At 43.1% G+C, this 16,120-nt stretch overlaps 1 protein-coding gene across 2 annotated transcripts in view; it reads left to right on the top strand.

Moving 5' to 3' along the window:
* The window catches only part of LOC138761356 (sarcoplasmic/endoplasmic reticulum calcium ATPase 2), a 129,879-nt gene that overhangs the window by 18,629 nt on the left and 95,130 nt on the right, over positions 1-16,120 (top strand). For both annotated transcript variants that reach the window (XR_011356273.1, XM_069933321.1), the window contains exon 4: positions 1,406-1,510. Coding sequence is in view for 1 of the 2 variants with exons in the window: in XM_069933321.1 (XP_069789422.1) it covers positions 1,406-1,510 (105 nt within the window). In the remaining variant the exon portion in view is untranslated. The remainder of the gene's footprint in view (positions 1-1,405; positions 1,511-16,120) is intronic.

Here is a 16,120-nt window from a genome sequence, read left to right on the forward strand (position 1 = left end):
ATGGCTGATCTAATTTATGACCTAACTCCACCTACCTGCTTTCTCCCCATATCCCCTAATTCCACTATCATGTAAAAATTTATCTAACCGAATTTTAAATATGTTTAATGAAGCAGCCTCAACCACTTCCCTGGTTAGAGAATTCCAAACATTCACTACTCTCTGGGAAAAACTATTTTTCCTCATCTCTGTCCTAAATCTACTCCCCCGAATCTTGAGACTGCGTCCTCTCGTTTTAGTTTCCCCGGCCAGCTCAAAAAACCTTCCTGCATCTATCCTATCCATACCCTTCATAATCCTATATGCTGTAGTTTTTCACCCTTGAAATAATATTCAGCTTTTTTATTTTTCTTGCCAAAGTGGATAACCTCACACTTACTAACATTGTACTCCATCTGCCAGACCTTTGCCCACTCATCCAGCTTAACTATATCCCTCTGCAGACTCTCCACATCCTCATTACAATTTGTTCTTCCACTCACTTTGGTGTCATCCGCAAACTTGTAAAATAAATATTTAAAAAAAAATCAACCTACAAGTGCATTGCCATGTTCTGCCAACAAATATTCTTGTTTAAAGTTTGAAATGTTCCTGGAAGAATATATTTCTAATGAAAATCTAATATTGGAAGAATTTAAAACTAAAAATTTTCATTTTTTTGTGACCCTCAGATTACTAGCAAATATTGAATATATTGATTTGATCTTTTTTCTGTATTTAAGTGTCTTCTTTCTTTGGCTTGGTTTCGCGGACGAAGATTTATGGAGGGGGTAAAAAGTCCACGTCAGCTGCAGGCTCGTTTGTGGCTGACAAGTCCGATGCGGGACAGGCAGACACGATTGCAGCGGTTGCAGGGGAAAATTGGTTGGTTGGGGTTGGGTGTTGGGTTTTTCCTCCTTTGCCTTTTGTCAGTGAGGTGGGCTCTGCCATGAGAAAATAACTACTAGGAGCTCAAACATCATTTCTCTTGGGATACTGTGGTCTTAAGATGGAGTATTCTTGTCATTTTCAAGACGGTGCAAATTGGGAGGAATTTTCCATCTTGTACAATTGTTCGAATTGAATGTAAACAATGGTCCTGAAAGTGAACCTCCTGTAACCATTGGACTTGAAATATATTCTTAATTTTCATTTTAATTAAACCCTATTTTGGCAAATAAATACTGACCTACAAAAAAAAGTTCTGAAGATCGATTTTAAAAATCTTTGGAGTGCAGGATTTTTCACTGTGGCAATGAAGCAAAGTTTATAATAAAAATGTGCTGATTTTCTATGCTTGCAAATTGTAAGTAAGGACTGAAAAACTGGAATGTGTATTAGTACATTTTGTAATTTTAAAAAAAAATGCTCTTTCAGTGTGCACTATGCAAATTGTATGTTTCACAAAATTATATCTCATTCACAGGTTCTAGCCTGGTTTGAAGAAGGTGAAGAAACTGTAACTGCCTTTGTTGAGCCTTTCGTAATCTTACTAATTTTAATAGCAAATGCCATTGTGGGCGTGTGGCAGGTAAGTGATATACTAGAAATTGATTTGTATATTTAAGAATCATTAGCTTTGTATTTTAATGACATCAGTGCAAATTGAGATTTTGAATTTCTATTCATAAAACAGTAGTGTGCCTTCATTTTATTCATCTGTCAGATTTTTAAAAAAAAGATGTCCATGAGCATTGCCTCTTGAAATAAAAACTTGGGGTGCATTCACCTGCCATTTACTGAAATAAAGCAATTATTTATTTTCTCAAGACATTTTCACAATGCTTTTAAAATTTATTTTGCTATATTATAAAACTAAATCCCATAATTGAGCACTATTCTGATCATGTTGGGCAAGGTAGCACAATGGATCATTGATTCAGGAAGAGTGTCCATGAAATGTTACCTACTTAAGTAGTGATCTTCAAAGAAAGCAGCTTCCTTTCCTTGATTTCCAGGGAAAGGAGTTTGCTGTCCTTGTCGAATGTTTAACTGGATGTCCAGAAATATGGTCAACTTTCAACTTGTCTCCTTGGGAATGGAGATTGGATGTTGGTATTGCCAAAAATGTCCAAATCAATGAATAAATTTTTAAAAGTTTAAATTGATTATAGTAAGTGGAAGTATCAAGGGAGCAAGTTTGGGTCAATGGAACTCCTATACACTGTTGTCAAGACCTGATTATTTAATGATGAGTTTGGCTTTGAGCTGAATGGCCAATTTTCAATTGAACTAAGGAAGTAGAAGATTTAAAAGCCATGGAATAATAGTAGATGAAATTAGGTTCAGGCTTCGTTTGTTTATCAGAAGGGCATCATAAAGTTATAGTATTTTAAGGTGTCTATTTTCATTCATATATTTGTAGAATGTTAAGCAGCTAATTTTTTTTAGTCTCCCTATTTTCCATGCAGAATTGCTGATATGCAACCCCACTTTTTCATGTTGCAGTGTTGCATGTTGGAGAGTTCCAAGTTTAAAAAAAAAATAAAAAATTCTTGTTTTCATATTTGTTCCTTTGTCTTGTGTCTTGATATTTGAGCAGAAGTATATTGTAGGGCAATAAGCACAAGCTTTGTTACTCTTTGTTGAATTTTCAATATTGGGAAATCGTAGAGAAATTTATGGCGATGATGTCAAAATCTCACGGTATCTTCCATTAAGTTGGACTGTTATTACAAAGTTAAGGTGTTTTAGCTAGTGCTCCTTTAATCTCACTTTTTTGAGAAACAAATTAAATAGTAAATGACAATGTGTAAGAAATCCAAATGTGCAAAATTGATAAGGTGAAAGCATTTAATTAATTGAGCTTGCTCTATTGTCATGTTACGATGACTATCTTGATGTCGGCATTATCAACGCACCCCAGAGCAACTTCATAAATTCCTGCCAATATTTTTTCCCTCCAGGAAAAATTCTCATTACAATTCAGTGAGAAATATTTCTGAATTTTGCAGCTAAGCCATAGTAATTAAGAATGCCAACTACATTTAGATAAGGAAATAACTTGTTCCATGGTTAAAGACCCTTTGGACAGAAATCTTCCCTGTTACCTGGTTTGGTTCTGTTTAAATGCCATCATTTAATGTGTTCAAAAATAGGGGTGAGCCAGGAAGTTATAGAAGTAATTTATTTTGGCTCAGGTGCATGTAAATATTTAAAGTTCACAGCATGGTTGGAAATAGGTGAGGATTTATAGCAGTTTGTGAATTTGAAAAGTATTATTTTTAATATCAATTTAACTCAGTGGAACTTTGTAAACAGAATGCATTAGTATTTTCAGAAAATGCCCATTAAATTTGCAGCAAATTTTGAGATGTGTTATAGTTGCATGGCTTGGGAAGAAGGCAATGTACGTAATGGGTGGATTCATAGAGTGTATGCTTTGACTCTGTGCCACATTTGTTCCCACTTGCACAAGTTGCTGAAATGGAGAGGAAATTTTTTAAATCATAAGTGGTCATTGAAGAGCACTAGCAATGAGAGATAGAACAGGCATCTCTACTGTAATAAGTTGAGCAACAACGTTCTACTCACTGTTTTATGTATGCATCAATAAATTGGATCGATACACAAATTTTGCAGCATATATTGCGAGTTTTGCAAATGCTTGAAGCAAGTGGATTTTTTCCTAAATACTTGACCTTGAACAGCAGGTGGGGAATAACTGTCTCACTGTAATTTGAAAGTAAATGAGTATAGCCAAATTTGAGGCATGTAGCGTTCATGCTACCCGAGCATGAAGAAGAATGACATGCACATCCAAACCTTTTGAGACTTTAAACCTTTCTTGCACTGGCCATCGCACTTATATGGGCCCCAGGCGCTGACATCAGGGAACCACATCATTATGGCGCTGGCCTGGGATTGACAGGTGTTCCCGCCATAGCTCGCTGTCTTTCCTCCGTGCAGAAGGTCGCCTGGGACGATGGCTGGTGTCACTCCCACGTCCATGCAGTCGCCATGTTCATCAGCCATTTTGTGGGCCAGCCTGCGTCTCCGTGCACTGGCCACTACACGACCCCCCCCCCCAAGAACTGGTGATCTGGCCATTGACTTTGGTGGTCTGCTCCTGCATTGTGGGGGAGGAGTGGAGACTGGCTGGTTACAGTCCAGGTATGCTGGCTTCATGCAGTTGATGGAGTCTTAACATCCCCAGGGATTTAATGTTTGAGCTGGCCATGTGGTGGATGTTGTTGCGAGACCAGGGACCCCAGATTTCGCCACAATTTCTCAAGGGTGGCTGCGGGGTCAAGAACTCCCCAGGTATGATTAAAGGTGCATTGTAGATCATTGCCACCGCCGAGGTGTTGAAATCTTCCTTTGGCGTAGTGCATATCCCCAGTTGGGACCCTTGAGCTGGGCTATCAAGGCTGCCTTCAGGTGCTTGTGAAACCACTCCACACGAGGGTGGTATGCCATGATGTGGTGCTGTGTCCCCAGCGCTGCCCAGAGCCTAGAAGCAAACTGTGTCTCCTTGTCTGAGGTTAGCTGTTTTGGGACCTGAATCTGGACACCCATGTGTTGATTCGTGCCCTGGCACAGGTTTCTGTGGTGATATTAGCCACTGGGACCGGCTCAGGTCACCTCGTGGAGCAGTCAACCATGGTAAGTAAGTATCTCACCCCGTGGGGAACTGGTAGCGGCCCCATTATATCGATATGTACGTGGCTGAACCTGCACCGCGCTGGTTCAAGTCTGTGGGTGCCTTCATGTGAGTCTACACTTTTGAGGACTGGCAGTACGTCCAGGTCTTGGCCAACTGATTGACCTGCTTCTGGAGGCCATGCCAGACAAACCTGCGAGCCACCATCTTCACTGTGGCTTGTATGGCTGGATGCGCCAGGTTGTGTATGGCATTGAAAACCTGCTGCCTCCATGCAGCTGGGACAATGGGGCAAGGACTGCCGATGGAGACGTCACATAGGAGTGTCAGGTTGCTGGGCCAACGGGGATGTCTTCCACCCCAAGACCCGAGATGGCTGTCTTATACGCTGGGATCTTGGGGTCCTACTGCTGCGCCTTGGTAAGGGCCACATAATTTATCCCCTGGGCCAGGGTGTGGACTGACTCGATCGCAGGTCATGATAGTGCATCAGCTACCACATTGCTTTTCCCCATGATATGCTGTATGTCTGTGGTAAATTCAGACACGTAGAACAAGTGTCTCTGCTGCTGGGCTGACCATGGGTTCAATACCTTATTGAAGGCAAAGGTCAACAGCTTTTGATTGGTGAAGACCTTGAATTGCCAACCTTCCAAAATGTAACAAAAGTGTCTGACTGCCAGGCACAGCGCCAATAGCTCTCAGTCAAAGGCGCTGTATTTGAGCTCTGAGGAGCGGAGGTGTCTGCTGAAAAAGGCCATGAGTTGCTACTGGCCCTCAATGAGCTGACCCAGTACTCCTCTTACTGCTGTGCTGGAGGTGTCGACTGTCAGAGTGGTAGGTGCCTCTGGTCTGGGGTGTACCAGGAGGGTGACGTTGACCAGCACGTCTTTGGAATTCTGGAACACCCTTACTTGTCCCAAGTAATGTCCTATGACTTGCCTGCCATTAGCGTGAAGATGGGGTGCGTGATGAGGGCTGCTACTGATATGAATCTATGGTAAAAGTTTCTCATACTGGCGAATTCCTGTAGCCCCTGTACTGTTTGTGGCTTGACGAAGTACTGTACCGCCTTGACCTTTTCGGGGAGGGGTTTTGCCCCATGTTTGTTTGTTCTATGCTGCAGGAAATCAATGTTCAGGCCAAATTGGCACTTCACAGGGTTAATTGTTAAGCCAAATTCACTCAACTGGGTGCACACTTGTCTCAGATGAGCGACGTGGTCTTTGTGGCTAGCGATTGGGGATAGAGAGATGAACGACATCCATCAGTCATTGGAAAGTTTGTGCTTCCTTTTTTAGGCTGAAGGGCATCCATAGGAATTCAAACAGGCCAAAGGGGATTATAATCGTGGTCTTGGGGGTGAACTGGGATTTGGTGGTTTCCCCCACCCATGAGGTCCACCTTGGAAAACACCCATGCCTCATGCAGGTTGGCGGCGTTCTTGGATGTGGGGACGGGATATTTGTCAGACATGGTGGCCTCGTTGAGGCGGTGGTAGTCATCACAAGGCCTCCAACCCTTCCCTGCTGTTTTCGGCCCCATGTGAAGGGGAAAGGCCCAGGGTCTTTCAGAGTGCTTCACTATCCCTAGCTCCTCCATTCTCTTGAACTCCTTAGTGAGGCTAAACTTCTTGGGAGGGAGCAGGGCACCCTCAGTCAGAATGTGGTGCCTTACCCCATGCTTTGACTTGGCCACAGAACTGTGGCGCCACTAGTGTGGGTAAATCTGCCAGGATGTGGGCAAACTTGTTGTCGGAAAGCATTATAGAGTCAAGGCTGGGGGATGTGTATTTTGGCTTTCCCCAGAGGTAAAGTTTGAAAAGTTCTGGCATGCACCTCTCTCGAGGTCCATGACAGGCAGTGGGCACAAAGGAAGTTGACCCCCAGGAGTGGCGCCACTACTGCAAGGGTAAAGGTCCACGTAAACTGGCTGTTGCCAAACCAAAGTGTGGGGGGGGAATGGTGTGAGTGTCAGTTTGGATGGAGTTGTTTTCTGCCCACAGTGCTGGGCCCTGCTTGCCGTTGGGGTGTTGAGGCCTGAGGGGCGTAGGAAGCTTACCTCAGTGCCGGTGTTGACCAGGAAACTCCTCCCTGACTGAATTCCAAACATAGAGGAGGCTATCACGTGGACCAACCACTGCCGCTATCAACGATGATTGGTCAGCATTTCCTGGAAACCCACAAGGTGGTCAGCATCGATGGGCCTCTGCACCCCATCACTGATGATAATTGCAGAATTGCCCCAAAGTGTTGACTTTCCTCTCCGCTGGTCTGGGCTTAGCAGTAGTCATGTGTGGGGCTTGTTGACCTGGTCTATGACTGTGCTGGTATCCCTCTTCACTCTCCAGAGCATGTCTGCCCAGGCTGTAAGCCTCTGGGGGTCCCTGAAGTTCTCTTCTTTTAGCAAGGGTCAGATTTCCTCCAGAAAGATCTGCTTGAAGAGCAGGCAATGTTTGTAGCCCTTAGTCAAAGCAAGCATTTTACTCATTAGGGCAGATGGGGCTCTGTCCCCCAATCAGTCCACATGCACCAATTGGGCAGTGCACTCGTACCAGGAGAGCCCAAAATTGTGGGTTTACAGCTCTTTGAGGGCCACATATTTACCTTGCTCCGGAGACTGCAGTCTACGATCCTTTCCTCTGTATCTTGATTGAGTGCACTCATGATGTAGAAGTAGTGGGTGTCATCGGTGGAGGTGTGTCAAAGCTGGAACTGAGCCTCAGGCTGCTGGAACCACAAATGTGGCTGTGACACCCAAAACGTTGGGAGCTTGAGTGAGACTGCATGGCTGGCCGCTGACTTTACCTGGTCTGTCATCTTAGAATCCAACTGCTAGTTGGACCTGTTGGAGTATCAATGTAGCATTTGCGCTACGAGGGTGGAGAAGAATGACATGCACACCAAAGCCTTGAAGTTGAGTCTGGCTTGTTCCACTGGCCATTGTGCTTACATGGGCCCCAGGAGCTGATGTCAGGTGCCGGCCTTGTTGTCTTCCCGCCGTGCAGGAGGACACCTGAGACAACGGCTGGTGTCACCTCCAGGTCTGCGTGGCCACCGCATTTGTCAGCTGTTTTGTGGGCTGAATGGCATCAAGGGGCGCGGGCTGCTACAGGTACATAATAAATGTAAGTATTTATCATTGTATCAATTCAGACAAAAAAAATTCAATGAATACCATATTATTTGTTTGATCATGCGTAGTGATACAAAAAACTTTTAAATTTTCTCCCCAAACCCCCTCCTTCCCAAAAGTAAGAAAACAACTGCTACTACATATACAATAGAATTATATATATGGCATTAATTATTATTATTAATTTCTATTTGAGAGGGGTGGAAGAGGTGGATGAAAACTTTTTGATAAAATCCATATATGGTTTCCAAACACTATAAAAAATTTTCAGCTCTATTTCTTAACTATATGTAATTTTTTTCAAAAGAGATACAATTTTGCATTTCACTGTGCCATCTACTTAATACTTCATTATCAACTTTCCATGTTATCACTATACATTTCTTTGCAACCACTATTGCTATATTAAAAAAAATACTTGGCATTTATTCAAGTTTACATTCTTTTCGCGCGCGCGCACACACACACACACACACACACACACACACACACACACACACACACACACACACACACACACACACACACACACACACACACACACACACACACACACACACACACACACACACACGTTTAAAAAAAAAAAAAAAAATCTTGGATCCTTTTGTATCTTTATCTTCATAATTTGTCCTAAAAATAGAATAATTCCAAAAGCTTTCCACTTTTTCCACAAGACCACACTGAATGTTTAAAAAAAAAGTCCCTATCTCTTTCCTACATCGATGACACTTTTTGGAATAATTAGGGTTGTCCATTTAATTTATGTGGAGTATAATATAATTGATGGAGAAAATTATATTGAACCATTTGGTATCTAGCATTAACTGTATTTGTAACATTTTCTTGAATTTGTATATTTAAATCTTTTTCCGTCTCATTTTTGATTTGTATAAATCTTTTAGTTTCTTTGCATTAAAACAAATTTTGTTTAATGACAGAGTTCAGTGCAGAACTTGTTTGCTTTAAGAAAATATAGCAAGCTCTATTTTAAATTCAATGAATACCAAGACAAGATCCTGCATGGTCGGCTCATTCAGAGAGTTAAGGCATATGAGATTCAAGGCATTCTGGTTAATGGGATTCAAAATTGGCATGGTGCTAAGGAGAAGAGAGTAGTGAAGGAAGATATTTTTTCTGATTGGAAGTATGTGATTAGTGCCGTACCACAAGGATCAGTGCTGGGGTTTGTTTACGATGTATATTAATTGTAAGTGAATGCAGGAGATGTGATGGTAAATTTACAGACAACATGAAAATTGATAGTGTTGTGGATAGCAGAAAGGTTGTCTATGGCTACAGTAAGATATGGAGTGCTGTAAAAGTGGGCTGAATAATGGTAGCTGGAATTTAATAATGTCTGACTACTCCTATCACCCCTGTCGTTTATTGTAAATGCTAGAGCACCAAGGAATGTTGATAAATAAAGAGACGTATGGACTTGGGACCAGAGCTCCCTGAAAATAGTGACAGAAATTGGAGTGGTGAAGAATGCACATGGCATGGTTGACTTCATGGGTTAGGGCATGGAATAGGACTCAATGTCACACTGGTCAGGCTGCCCTTGGTGCGCATTCCTGCTTTCCATTCTAATAGAAGGATGTGATACTGAGGAGAGTTCAGGGAAGATTCAGGGCTTCAGATGAAAGGAGAGATTGGGAAAAAATGTGGAGGCATGACTTGAAAGAACCATAGGTAGGTGAGAGACATAAGGTAGGTGGTCAAAATCACTTTCCCATGTTTGGCATGTGAAAAACAAAAGGATACAGATTTAAGGTGATGTGAAGGAGTTTTGAAGGGTGTTTGACGTTTTTGTTTGCACGGTTTGATCTCTAGAATGCATTTCTAGAGGATGGGCCATTAGATCCAATCACTGTTTAAGGGGCATTTAGCAATCACTTAAATAGGCAAGAGTTTGCAGGCAAATGGTATTAGAATAGATGGGGAGGGGCGTAGAATGGCATGGACGTGATAGATTGGAGGGTCTATTTTCATTCCGTATATTGAATGGAACTTGCATTGACAGTGTAACTTTTCTTAAGGCGCCTTATGGTATTTGTCACAGATCTCCGATAACTGGAGTAGATCTAATCATCATAAGCTAGGAGCCAGATTGTGCTTTAAAGTAAATGATGTTAAAGTATGCAATTTTGCTTTGTCTTGGATTCTTAGTGTTAGCTGCTCTTTTTTGCTATTATTGAAAATCACTTCATAAACGTAGAAACTGAACATAAAAACAAGAGATTACTATTATTAATAGAGTAGAAGTAGACCATTTCCCCTCCACATTTGATCGGTTATTACACAGAAACTAATTTTTTATCAAAAATATTTGGCATGTTTATTAATAATAATGAAATTTTGATGTCTTAATTTGATATCAACAAATTTGTTAACCATCAACTAATATGTTACAAATACTACTTCTCATTTGATATTTTTATTTGTAGTATGGAATTACTGTCAATGGAAAAAGGGGACTTGTTAGTTTGATCTTTTAGCATTGTTCACATTTTAATTTGCTCTTTTGAGAGGTCATACCATGGAAATAGACCTATCGGTCCATACTGACCAAGCTGGTCCCATTTGCCTGTCCCTCTAAAGATTTCCAATGCATGTATCTGTCCAAATGTGTTTTAAATGTTACAATTGTCTCCATCTTGAAGCCAGTCATGTATTGTGAAAACAGCCCAACTTGCCCATACTGACTAAAATGTCCTATGCACACTTGTCCCATCTGCTGGTCCATATCTCTCTAAAGCCATCCTATGCAGGTATCTGTCCAATTTTCACTGAACATTGCAATTGCCTCAACCACCCCCTCTCTGGCAGCCCATTTCATACACCCACCACCTCTGTGCTTTTTTAAAAAAGTTACCCCTCCGCAGACTTGAGAAGAGGAGAGTTTAAAACCATTGGGGAAAGTAGGTGTTTGTCTCATCGGGGGCTGTGAGAGAGGGACTTGGAACATTGAAGAGGGACCGGGAAAGGTAGGTACTTGTTTAAATGTACTTGTACATTGATTAGTTAATTGTAGTCAATGAAGGTGAGCTTAAGTGGAGTGGCCATTGTAAGAGGGAATTTGAGGATTTGGCTAAAGAGGCAAATGTGGTAGTAAAGGTAAGGACAATCCTGTTGAGAAACAAAAAGATTCAGCAAGGAGACACAGGTAAGGACAGGTTTTTAATGTTTTGTTTCTTTCATAAAATGGTGGGAATGGTAGCCAGGGTGTGGACATACTCCTCTTGTAGAATGTGGGTAGTCGGGGAAGCCAACAATATCTGTGAGAAGTGCATCCAATTGCAGCTCCTAACATTTTAGGGAATTGGAGCTGTTGTTGCTTGAACTCTGGATCATTTGGGATGCTGAGAGAGTGATGGACAGGAGATTCAGGGGTGGATTCACACCTAGAAGGAAGGTAGCTGGGTGACGGTCAGAAGAGGGAAATGGAACAGGCAGTCAGTGTGGGGCACCCCTGTGGCTGTTCCCCTCAAAAACATGTATGCAATTTTGGTTACAGTTGAGGGGGATGACCTACCAGGGACAAACCACGACATTCAGGTCTCTTGCACAATATCTGGCCCTGTGGCAATGGGAGGGAGGAGCAGACTATACAAGCTGCAGTAGTAGGGGATTCGAGCTGCAGTAGTAGGGGATTCGAGCTGCAGTAGTAGGGGATTCGAGCTGCAGTAGTAGGGGATTCGAGCTGCAGTAGTAGGGGATTCGAGCTGCAGTAGTAGGGGATTCGAGCTGCAGTAGTAGGGGATTCGAGCTGCAGTAGTAGGGGATTCGAGCTGCAGTAGTAGGGGATTCGAGCTGCAGTAGTAGGGGATTCGAGCTGCAGTAGTAGGGGATTCGAGCTGCAGTAGTAGGGGATTCGAGCTGCAGTAGTAGGGGATTCGAGCTGCAGTAGTAGGGGATTCGAGCTGCAGTAGTAGGGGATTCGAGCTGCAGTAGTAGGGGATTCGAGCTGCAGTAGTAGGGGATTCGAGCTGCAGTAGTAGGGGATTCGAGCTGCAGTAGTAGGGGATTCGAGCTGCAGTAGTAGGGGATTCGAGCTGCAGTAGTAGGGGATTCGAGCTGCAGTAGTAGGGGATTCGAGCTGCAGTAGTAGGGGATTCGAGCTGCAGTAGTAGGGGATTCGAGCTGCAGTAGTAGGGGATTCGAGCTGCAGTAGTAGGGGATTCGAGCTGCAGTAGTAGGGGATTCGAGCTGCAGTAGTAGGGGATTCGAGCTGCAGTAGTAGGGGATTCGAGCTGCAGTAGTAGGGGATTCGAGCTGCAGTAGTAGGGGATTCGAGCTGCAGTAGTAGGGGATTCGAGCTGCAGTAGTAGGGGATTCGAGCTGCAGTAGTAGGGGATTCGAGCTGCAGTAGTAGGGGATTCGAGCTGCAGTAGTAGGGGATTCGAGCTGCAGTAGTAGGGGATTCGAGCTGCAGTAGTAGGGGATTCGAGCTGCAGTAGTAGGGGATTCGAGCTGCAGTAGTAGGGGATTCGAGCTGCAGTAGTAGGGGATTCGAGCTGCAGTAGTAGGGGATTCGAGCTGCAGTAGTAGGGGATTCGAGCTGCAGTAGTAGGGGATTCGAGCTGCAGTAGTAGGGGATTCGAGCTGCAGTAGTAGGGGATTCGAGCTGCAGTAGTAGGGGATTCGAGCTGCAGTAGTAGGGGATTCGAGCTGCAGTAGTAGGGGATTCGAGCTTCTGTAGAAGAGATCTAGAATCCTGAATGGTACGTTATCTCCCAAGTGCCGGGGTCTCAGATTAAGTCACAGCATTTTCAAGAGGGGGAGGAGCAACCAGATGTCCTGGTCCATTTGGGACCATTGATGTGGGTAGGAAGGGTGATTAGGTCCTCTAAAGAAAGTATCAGAAAGATAGGTATGAAGTTGAAGGACAAGACCTCCAGGGTGGGATCTCTGGATTCGTACACATGCTATGTGCTAGTGAGGTTAGAAATAGGATGATAATTCAGCTTAATACGTGGCTAAAGGGATGATCCAGAGGGAAGGCTCAGATTTCCGGGTCATTAGGCTCTCTTCCAGAGAAGGTGGGATCTGTATCAACAGGACAGTTTGCATCTGAGCTGGAAAGGTGGGGGAAGGTTTGCTAGTGCTGCTTGGAGGGATGGTGTGGGGGGAGTGGTGGTGGTTTAAACTAGATTTGCAGGGGGTTACGATCCAGAGTGCTACTCCTTGAGGAGTAGAGGAGGAAAAAGATGATGTTAAGACTGCATATAGAGACAAAGCAAAGGTGGAAATAATATTCTCAGGTACATCTACCTTTTGCCCCCAGACACAACAATATAGAATCCCCCTCCTCCTCACCTATCGCTCCAGCCTCTGTATCCAACACATTATCCACTGGAATTTCCAGTACTTAGTATAGGGATCCCACCACCTTTTTCCCTTCTCCTCCCCTCTTGGCCTTCTGCAGGGACTGCTCCCTCCTTGATTTCCCTCATGCACTCATCCCTCCTCATCCATTGCACCCTTGGCACCTTTCCTTGTGCCCGCAGAAGATGCAACCCTTGCGCTCACACTACCTCCCTCACCACGGTCTGGAGACCCAAACAGGCCTTTCAAGTGAAGCAACACTTCACTTGTATATCTGTAAGGCTGATTTACTGCATCCGGAGTTCCCTCTGTGGCCTTGGGTACATCAGAGAGATTGGGAGATCGCTTTGCTGAGCACTTCCTCTCTGTCTGCGACAACAACGACCTGACAGTAGCCAACCATTTCAATTCTGAGTCACACTCACATGTCTGTCCATGGCCTTGTGTATTATCCTACCCACACCACCTGAAAATTGGAGGAACAATGCCAGATGGCATTAACATTGTTTTCTATTTCTACTAAACCTGCTCACCTTCCTTTCCCCTTCCCCTCCCATTCCAGTTCTCCCTCCTCCTCCCTTACCCACCCAGCCATCCCTCCTCCCCTTCATTGCTACTGTCCCCTCCCTCTTCTCCACCAACCATCTCCTGCCTTTGTCACCCCCTCTCTCTTTCACTCCCCCCCAGTTTGGATGCCTGCTGGCATTTTCTCGCACCTTGTTGAAGGAATGAAGCCCAAAATGTCAGTTATGTATCTTTACCTTTCAAGGATATAAAGGATACTGTTCAACCTACTGAGCTTCTCCAGCATTTTTGTACCCTATACGAATAGGAAAACTTTGATAGTTTATTTATTAGCAAATGTAGCATGCTTCATTTATCAAAAGGAGCAGTTTTAATGAAAAATTCAAGTGGTTGGTAATTGCCGATGTGCATTTATGGGACGGTCATGCACGCACACTTGCACAATTTTAAAAGTTTGAGAGTTTTCAAAAAGGCTGACTTCTCAGGTGGTCTGGATTTTTGGCTTCTGGATTTTTGGACTTGTGTATTTACATTGTAGCTTATAGTGGCACAGTTAGAGAAGGGGCTGGACTGACAGCTCCATGTTCTTGGATTCTGTTGTTTCAGATACGACGGAACCGTAGGGATTAAAGTGGGAGGAGTGGCACTGCTTGCTTTAAATTTCCACATATTGACTTGGACTCTCATACTCTAAAATGTGTTCAGGAAAGTTTTCTAAATTCATATATTGAGGTGCCAACTAAAGAATGAAATACTGGATCTCCTAGTTAATGAGACAGGACAGATGACAAGATGGGCCAAGTGATCATAATACAATGAGTTTAAGATAATTATGGATAAGAATAGGTCTGATCCTTGGATTGAGATTCCAAGTTGGAGTAAGGCCAATGTTGTGGAAAGTATCTAAAAAGCATGGATAGGATTAGATTGTTTCCTGGCAAGGATGTGTTCAGTAAATGGAAGATCTTCAAAGGTGAAATGTTGAGGTACAGAGTTTGTATGTTTAAGGATTAAAGGCAAAGTTAACAGTCACAAGGATCCTTGGTTTTTGAGGGTTATTGAGAATCTGGTTAAGCGAGAGTCTTTTGCAGATGTAGGCAAATGAGGTACTGGAGTATAAAAATTAGGGAAATCAAGAGGGGCTAAAAGAAGTCATGAGGTTGCTTTGGCAGACAAGGTGAAAGAAAATCCTGAGGGCTTCTACAGGTATACTAAGAACAAAATGATAGTAAGGGACAAAATTGATCCTCTTGAAGATCGGAGATGTTTTCTATGTATAGAGCCAGAGAGATCTTAAATGGGTATATTGCATTTGTATTTACTCAGGAAACTGGCAGAGTCTGGGAAAGTGAGGTAAACCAGCAGTAAGGTCATAGAACAGATACAGATTAAAGATGAGGAGGTGCTTTCTGGTTTAAAGTGAATAAAATGCCAGGGCCTGACAAGGTTTCCCTCAGAGGACAGTGTAGAAATTGCAGAGGCCCTTGCTGAAATTTTTTAAATGTCCTTAACCACAAGTGAGGTGCTAGAGGGTAGCTCATATTTTTCTGTTGTGTGATTATATTTAAAAAAAAACCTCCAAAAATAACCCAGGAAATTATCAGCCGATGAGCCTGGCATCAATAGTAGGTATGTTACTGGAAGGCGTTCTAAGAGTTCAGATATACCAGTATTCAGATAGTCAAGGACTGATTTGGGATAGTCAACAAGGTTTTGTGCATGATGGCTCATGTTGAACCAATCTTGTAGTTTTTTTGAGATTACCAGAAAAGTTGTTGAAGGAAAAGCTGTGGATGTTGTCTACATGGACTTGAGTAAAGCCTTTGACAAAGTCCCACATGGGAGGTTCAGTCACTCAATATTCATAGTGAGGTAGGACACTGGGTTCAACATTTGCTTTATAGAAGCCAGTGTGTGATAGTAGATTGCCTCTCAGACTGGTGGTCTGTGACTAGAGGTGTGCCTCACAGATAGGTACTGGGTCCATTGTTGTTTGTCATCTATATTAATGCTCTAAATGAGTGGTAAATTGGATCAGTAAGTTTGCAGATGACATAAAGATTGGAGGAAATGTGGACAGTGAGGAAGGCTTTCAAAGCTTGCAGAGGGATCTGGACAAGCTGAAAAAAAATGGGCTGCAAAATGGCAGATGGCATTTAATTCATTTTGGAAGGACAAAGCAAAGTAGGACATTCACGGTGAATGATTGGGCACTGAGAAGTATGGAAGAACAGAGGAATTTGGAATACAGATGTATAATTCCCTGAAAGTGGTAGACAGGCTTGAAAAGAGAGCTTTTGGCACTTTGACCTCCTAAATCAAAGTATTGTTTAGGAGATGGGGTGATGTGGTAAAGTTGCATAAGACATTGGTGGAGTCAAATTTGAAGTATTGTGTGCAGCTTTGGTCACTTAACTACAGGAAAAATATCAATGAAATTAAGTGTAGAGAAGATTTACTAGGATGTTGCCAGACTTGAGGAACTGAGTTACAGGGAAAAGTTAAACCAATTTGGACTTTAATCCTTGGAACATAGAGGAATGAGGA

The sequence above is a fragment of the Narcine bancroftii genome, chromosome 4, assembly GCF_036971445.1.
Source record: "Narcine bancroftii isolate sNarBan1 chromosome 4, sNarBan1.hap1, whole genome shotgun sequence".
In the NCBI taxonomy this organism is placed as follows: Eukaryota; Metazoa; Chordata; class Chondrichthyes; order Torpediniformes; family Narcinidae; genus Narcine; species Narcine bancroftii.